General features: G+C 33.2%; 1 protein-coding gene across 1 annotated transcript; it reads right to left on the bottom strand.

Annotated features, from left to right (window-relative positions):
• Positions 1-4383: 4383 nt before the first annotated feature.
• LOC120078239 (pentatricopeptide repeat-containing protein At1g06143) lies at positions 4384-7748 on the bottom strand. The gene is made up of 2 exons (XM_039032462.1): positions 5505-7748; positions 4384-4855 (listed from the first exon to the last, which is right to left on the bottom strand). The coding sequence occupies exon 1, from the start codon at positions 7486-7488 to the stop codon at positions 5701-5703; it is 1788 nt and encodes a 595-aa protein (XP_038888390.1). The 5' UTR covers positions 7489-7748; the 3' UTR covers positions 4384-4855; positions 5505-5700.
• Between the last annotated feature and the right edge of the window lie 687 nt (positions 7749-8435).

Below are 8435 nucleotides of genomic sequence, written 5' to 3'. Positions count from 1 at the left end.
AAAATTAACATCTAATTTTGATTAACTTTTTTACATTAGGAACTAAGTTGCTTTGAATTTGAATGTACAATAACTAAATTATTACATATTTAAGTTCAGAGACTTTTGTTCCAAAGTTGAAACTAATGAAACTAAATCGTTACAAACCAAATTTCAGAGACTAAATTGTTACTTCATGAAAGTTTAGAGACCAAAAGTATTTTACAAATTTATGGCCACCTTTCAAGAAATTTAGTGAATGAAGTGTAATGTTAAGTTTCAACTGAAAGATTGAAATGTAAATGAAAATGAGAGGGGCCGAAATGGTCATTTTTTTAAAGTATAAAGACCAAAATTGACATTTTGAAAATAGAAAGACTAAAATGAACAAAAGTGAAGTTACAAAGACCAAAATGAACAATTTTAAAAGTAAAATACCAAAATAACCCAAAGTCAAAAGTACATGACCAAAGTAATATATAAAACTTGTTTCTAATATTAAAAAGATAAAAGAAAATAACATGAATAATTTGGAAGAAAATTTAGACCTTACTTATCATTCCCTCATTTTCATTAGCTATAAGAAAAGGCAAAGAAAACCTAATTTAATAAATGAGGAACAAGTTAAATTTAAAAAAAATAAAAAATAAAAAATAAGATTTTCCTCATCAATAATCTTTCACATGGATCTATTATCTTGCAATCATTGTGTAGTTCTTATTCCCCATGTGTGTTTTTACTATATAATAAACACACAAATGGTTAAATTATATATATATATATATAAACTCTTGAAATTCGTCATTTATATAAAAAATGCTCTTATTTCAAAATTTGCATTTAATTTTTTCGGTAAAAATCTGTTAATATGTTGAACAAAAATTAACACTTGTAACGATGTGGTGGCGACACAAAATAGAAATTGAGGTTGTCACATTATTTCAAGTCGCCTCCTCGTCATTTCAAATTTAAATTTCCTTCCAACATTTTGATGGGATTTTTTCAACAATAATAATTTCGAAACACTTATAAACGGTCAAAGGTTGTTCCAACTTTTAACTTAAAAAATTCAACCTGTTTAAATTTCCCTAGGTTTAACATTAGTAAAACCCTATTATATTAATATATACTAGGGGTGGACTGTCAATACATCAAATCACATTTATTAGACATATCTCAAATCAGCTAAACCATACTTAAAAGTAACCCCATCATAAAAAATTAATTGATGATAAAAACCATCATGGAATTACATCTAAAATGACATCTTTTTTATCTTCATATGTGGAAGAAAGAGTAGTTGAAGACAAAGTAAGTCCAACCCCACAAAGCCATTGATTATTGCAATCATTTAGTGAAATATTATGGGAGTGGTTTGAGCTTGAAGGGGAAGAAAGGTAATCACAGGTGGAGACAACCTTGGAGAAACTAAGGGACCAAACCACACACAACTTAACCTTATTGGGAAGAAGATTTGACCAAAACATTAACTTTGTAATGTAGCAATAACAATAATGTTATGTTCCCCCCTATAGCTTTTTGTCTTAGTGTGTGAACTCTAGTCAATTTTGGTTTTGGTTTAGAAGCTGTTTTTGTTTTTAGCTAACTTATAAAAAATACACAAACTTTTCACTTTTTTTAAAAAAAAACAAACCACTGTTCTTTCCAAAGTTGCAATATCATTGTAGCATCTGGGTTCACGAGAGCTACATGAATTAAACGATATCACATCCTAAGGATATGAAAGTATAATTAAGAAAAACTTAAAAGAATTGAAAGTCACTAACCTCTACCAACAAGGTGTATTTTCCTTTTTAGTGGCTCATTCATAGGAACTCGCTTAGGGCAATTCTATGTTGGGTGGCCTTTAGGAAAATTTCTTATGAAGCATGTGAGTGAGGACAAAGCATGCTAAAAGGACCCATGTTAGTTTGTGGGGAATGTTGAGGCCATCAAGTGCCAAATCCTTGTCTAAACCCTGGACCTGGAGCGTTACAAATATCCGAACCTTTCATAAACATTTTAAGACTACCCATAGAGTAGAAATTCTTTAGAATTTTGGATGAAAGTTGAAACCTAGAACTGCGTGGCGATTCTAACATTTTGTTCTAGGTCACTACCACACTGTTTCATTCTCAACTTTCATTTGAAATTCTAAAATATGTCTACTTTGGAGTAGTTTTGAAGTGTTTATGATGAGTTTAGGGTAATATTACGACTTTTGAAAGTATAGATATTTCTTTTTTAAATATATAATATAACCTTAGGTTTATAATTTTAAGAAGATGAATTCCTTTCTAGGTTTTCGAGGATGCAAGAAAGCCCCACAAACCCACAACACTACAAAAACTATTTGTATCTCCAGGCTTCAGCACACGAACTGACACATTTTGGAAGCATTATTCTTAATTTCTTATCAGTACTTTTACTTTTGAACCACACAAACTCTCCCAATCAAACTTAGAAAATTAATTAGATGTTCCATAATGAGGCTGAGAAGTCTGTGCAGGCAGGCCATGAAAAGTTGGTTGCATCCCATTCAAAAAGGCAAAAAGAAAGATTATAACCTTTAAAAAATTTGCATCTTTCAACTGAGTTTGGCTTCAGGTTTTTCAGTCTTGTTTGTTTTTGTTTGGGGTTTTTTCTCTCTCCCCCCCCGCAAAAAAAAAAAAAAAAAAACCCTAAAATTTTGGTCAGATGATGGGGTTTTTAATGTTTTAAAGAAAAAGTAGTAATGGCTTCCAGTTTGAGCAATGTCTCCTCTATGTCGGTAAACCTAATGCTGCCACCTACATTCAACAAGCAACATCCATATCAACTTATTCGGCTTCTAGATTTTCCTCTTTTTTTTTGTTTTTTTTTTGTTTTTTTTTTTGGACTTTCTCATGAATACAGTTGATGTTGAACTCGAGCTTTGATCGGTCAAGCCCCTCCCTAATGGTTGTAGAGTCTATTTTTTTAATGATAATTTGTTTAAGAGTTTTATGAAACTTTCTTCTTTTCCAATCATGGTCAGTGGTCACTTGACATTATTCTGGTCTCTTGATTCATTTTCTATGTTTTGTTTCCCTAGCAATAGATTGTTCTCTTTTGGTGTGGGGGCTCAATTTTTACCCCTAACCAATACTTTTCATCTTAAAGTCATGTCGTCTACTAATTGTTAGTTTGCGCAATAAAGTTTAAATGGTTAGCTCTATATTCACCCACTATTGTCATCTAATTGGACTCTAGACTTAGATAAGTCTATACTTGCTGTATTTTTATTTAACGTCGCTAGAATTTTAACCAAATCAAGGCTTTTGTTCTGATTTTTCCAAGAAGTTTTTTTTTTTAAATAAGAAACAATTTCATAGATGGTATGAGATATGAGATTAATGAGGACGTCAAGTTCTAAACTAAAAGAAAAAGATTATTTAGACTATAATTGCTGGCAGGAGAAAAAGTTTACACCATTAAAGAACAAAAGAGTTTAATTGTTTCTCTCAGAAACAAGTGATCTGTAAAAGGGTCTAGTGAATTGAACCGGAAGTACTTCAGATCATTTTTGTAAAATTTTGGAACGGAAGGAATATGATGTGATCAAATATCAACTCCCTAGTGTTAGCATCCAGGTCCATTGCTCAAGCTCAAGTGCAGGAAGTCCAGTAGAAGAAACTATGAATTTGGGCCTCTCTCAAGCCCATAAGTTTCTTGTGAAACAATTTTTTTTTTAGTTGTTGAGATAAAATGCTCAAGAAAATAGAAAACTAACTTGTACAGGGAGGCCACTTCTGTCTCCATATCATCAACCTGAATAATAATCCACCTTTTTTTATACAAATTTTCATGATCTTTGAGGATGTGAGTTTATAACAAGCTCAGAAAGCAAACTTCCATTGAGATGAAGTTTCAGAATAGTGAATTTTGGCAGTGGATGAATAAGATTGATGCGAGATTTGGCTAGGATTTTCCCCCCCATCAACTTGATAAGGGAAAGTCAAACTAGTGGAATAACAGCAATCACTATCTTAGAACCTTTTCCATACCCTCAAATCCTAAAGAAATGTGTCTAGTATTCACTAAGAACCATATCTTACAGCAGATGCAGTGCCATCCAAGGTTTGAAGAATTTCCCCTATCCCTTAAATCATGCATCTTACCAAGGGAAAGCAAGCTACATTCATTATTGGAAAAAGAAGACTAGGCATGTTCTTTGTTTAGAACAAGAAAATTGGAACATTAAGATCTCGTTTGATAACCATTTGGTTTTTTGTTTTTGTTTTTGAAAATTAAGCCTCATCCACATTTCTTACAACGATTTGCATCTTTCTTAAGTACAATGGTTGAATTCTTAACCAAATTTCAAAAACAAAAATAACTTTTTGAAAGCTACTTTTTTTAGTTCTCAAAATTTGGCTTGGTTTTTTAAACCATTGGTGAAAAGTAGATAACAAAGGAAGAAATTTGGAGGTAGAAGTAATGTCCAAAGACTTAATTTTCAAAAACAAAAACTAAAAACAAAATGGTTACCAAACGGGACCTAAAAGAAGAAACTAAGGAGTATTCTTTTCCCCACGACATTCCAACCTTAGATATCTGGAGGAAGAGTTGGAGGTTTTGAAAATCTTATAACATGATTCAAAGGTATTGGCAATTTATTGTCCTGAATGACTTTATACGTGTAGAGTCTGAAGTGCATAATGCAGACACTATGATCATGTGTGTAGTTGAAATATACGAATGTGTTGTGTACAAAGAAGGAAAAAGGACTGACCTGTTACAGGATATCCATTAGCTGGGGTTGTTCGATCAAATCACTTCACTAAGTCTGCTTCGGTGGTAGGATAGCGGCATGTTATCTCGTTATAAATTTAGTCACTGTCCCTCCTTTTGATAACTGGAGAAAATATCACAAATTGAATGTGAATTTATTGAAAGCATAAAGAAAATGATCAAATTTACTTCGACCAACAAGAGTCAAGAATTCTAACTTTACATCCCCAAGTTCAAAAAATTTTTAAGTTTTCTTTTTTATTTCAATATCAAATAACAAATTTACTGGGCCTCATTAATCAAACTATTGAACGAGTTTGAGTTTAGATGTTGAGATTGACCATTCAAACTGTTGAGATTGGTAACAACTTTAACCATATCTTAGAGTTTCAATCATCACTTATCTAAAGTAGTAAAATGATTTGGTTAATATAACCATTCAATATATTTTTAATATTAATAGATAACCTCAACTAGACAAGCCAAACAGAGAAAGGAAATGCATCAAGATGCTCAATTGTGCATGTAAAAGACTAAGGAGTAATCATTCAGTTCATTATGTTGATTGTTGATTAAATTTGATCATCCAATATATTCTTAATATGAATCGACGGCCAAACAAAGAAAGGAAATGCATCAAGATTGCTCAATTGTGCATGTAAAAGACCTAGAAGTCTTCATTCACTTCATTCACTTCATTCTGTCAACTGTTGAGAATTTACTTAAAGTGAGGAGACATTCTAGCAGAACTTAAGAGTAGACTTTCAGATTACCATGGCTCTTAATGAGGCTAATTTGAGCCTTGATTTGAATAATTGTGAACTCTTATAGTAGCCCAGCTTTGTCATTTAGCACTTGACCTCAAGATTTCTCCCTTCAATCTACCTTAATCAGTGAAGCTGAAGTGATTGATAGGCAAATAACATACGATCTCACCATGCCCTCAATTAATGTAGGTCAAATTTCCTCTCAACAAACCAAAGCATTACAGCATACTGGAGGCTCGAGTATGTAACCAGCTAGCTTCAGCTGTCCATCTAGTTCTGTCAGTAAGAAGTATATTTCATCAGAATCAGGGTGAGAATCAGCTGAAGCTGAAAATTGATGAATTCTCCCATCCAATTCAATCCAACTTGACCCGGGATATTTCTTTTCTACTCCTTGTTCTTTCATCATTGCTCGGATATGGGCAACCTCCATCCAGTCCTTTTCTTCAGCATACATGCTAACCAAAAGATTGTAATGCCCACTACTCATGGGTTCCAAAATCATCAACTGTTGAACAGCATCTTTAGCAATCTCAGAGTTCCCATGAAGCTTGCATCCATTCAACAAGGCTCCCCAAATGATAGAGTTTGGCTCAAATTCCATACTTTTAATCAATTCTAACGCTTCATCGAGAAATCCTGCCTTACTCAACATATCAACCATGCAACCATAGTGTCCAATTTCAGGACGAATGCCATAATCACGAGTCATGCTCAAAAATCTACTTCTGCCTTCTTCAACTAACCCAGCATGTGTGCAAGCACTTAATATACTAATAAAGGTAACACCATTGGGCCCGATCTTCTCCCTCTCCATGATAACAAACATCCTCAGAGCCTTCTCCGCATAACCATGAACAGCAAGCCCTTCAATTACAGCATTCCAGCAATATAAATTTTTATCCATCAATTTGAAGAAAACCAAAAGTGACCGATCTAAACTCCCGCACTTAGCATACATATCAACTAATGCAGATCCAATATAAACGTCAAGATTAAGCCCCTGAGACATTACATAATGATGTATCGTTTTTCCTAGTTCAAGAGCTCCAACGTGAGCGCAAGCTGAAACAACAGTTGACAATGTTACCTCATCAGGAATTATCCCATTCAGTCTCATCTTAATATAAATCATCAGCGCTTCTTGATATTGCTTGTTTTGAGAATAACAAGTGATCATGGTTGTCCAGGAGATAATATCCCTAACTGGCATCTGATTGAACAGAAACTCTGCAGACTCCACATTTCCCAATCTTGCATAGCCATCAATCATGGTATTCCAAGTTGCAGTATTGCTTTCAGGCATCTCCTCAAACAACTTCCTAGCCGAATCCATATCTCCAGCACGAGCTAGAGCAGAAACCATAGTAGTCCATGCAAAAGAATCTCTTTCACGCATTTCATCAAACACCTTTCTCGCCTCACTAAGTCTCTCCAAATTCGAGTAAAAATCAATCAAAGCAGTTTGAACAAACAAATGGGATTCAAACCCACTCTTCCAAATGTGACAATGAATCATCCGTCCCAACTCAACTGCACACATAAAGGTGCAAGCTTTAACTAGTGACGAAAATGTATAACTAGTTGGGAAAACCTTCGCTTCTTCTAACATATGTACATAACATTGTAAAGCTCCAAATGGGTACCCACAGTATACAAATCCCCTAATCATCGCATTGTACACAAAAACATTAGGATTTTCCATCTGGGTAAAGGCTATAACTGGGTAATCGACAGAGTTAAAAGCCAAAGACGTGCTAATAAACTGATTCACCAAAAAACAATCTTGGGTTGCATTAGTTTTGATCATGGAAGCATATATACCATCCAGTTCGTTAATGGTGGAACAGTTCTTGATTCGATTAAGCAGAGTTTGCTTGAAAGAAGGAATAGACGGTGGTTGAGGAGGCATTGAGATTGAAGAACTTACGAAGTTGCTAATGCTTCTTGTTAACTGTTTAAGAGCGTTGGTAATCACAAATGAGAACATCCCTCCCTGCAGGCTGCAGCCTATTCTTCCACATTTAACTGAACCATTATGGAGATTAGGGAAGTCGAGAGCTCAAGTTTTTCACTTTCTAAGAGCGCCAATAAGAAGCAAAATGCACCCATCTTCCTTGTTCTTCATTTCTCTCAGCTCCCGCCCTCTTCCCACTTCAACGGATCAAAACAGGGGAAATTTTAAATACCATTTTAGTTTTAGGTCAAAAGTTTCTCTCTTGCTTGGACTTTCAAACGGTCCATTATGACTTCTTATGCTTCTACCTCTCTTCTTCTTCTTTGCAGAAAAATACATTTTTTTCCCTCTTAGATCTTGAATCTCGTTTTTAATTAGTCTCTAAGTTTTAAAATATTAAATATTTAGTTTTAACTTTTGGATTTAATTTCAGTTTAGTCCCTACGTTTCAAATATTATCATTTTACTTTTGACATTTGAATTTACTTTTAACATTTGGATTTTGTTTTAATTTGGTCCCTAAATTTCAAAATTTACATTTTTAACCTCAATATTTCACTAAATACTCATTTTCCATCTTTAATGTTAATCAATGTTCGAAATATAGATGTCAGGAAATATTGAGGTCCTGATCTTATGAAAATATCGATATTGATGGAGATTTTAAGAAACTTTATGGAAATTGATGGAAATTGTTATAATTAGCTAATGAAACTTTGATTGTGGCTGAATTAGACTATAATTGACCATTTTTAATCATCGTTTGGATAAAATAAGTCAACAATTTAGATTTTTATTGTAAACTATTTGTGTAAATGTCGATGTGAGAGCAAAAAAATTTTTTTAAAAAAAGAAAAAATAATTAGAAAATAATATCAATATTGAAAATTAATGACAAAATTAAAGACATGAAATATTTGTATATAAAATAATTGTAAATGTTTATTATAAAATGAAGTAGATACAAAATGAAAAATCAT

The sequence above is a fragment of the Benincasa hispida genome, chromosome 5, assembly GCF_009727055.1.
Source record: "Benincasa hispida cultivar B227 chromosome 5, ASM972705v1, whole genome shotgun sequence".
Taxonomy (NCBI): domain Eukaryota; kingdom Viridiplantae; phylum Streptophyta; class Magnoliopsida; order Cucurbitales; family Cucurbitaceae; genus Benincasa; species Benincasa hispida.
The sequence above is the reverse complement of the archived record's forward strand: the minus strand, read 5'-3'. Positions and strand labels throughout refer to the sequence as shown.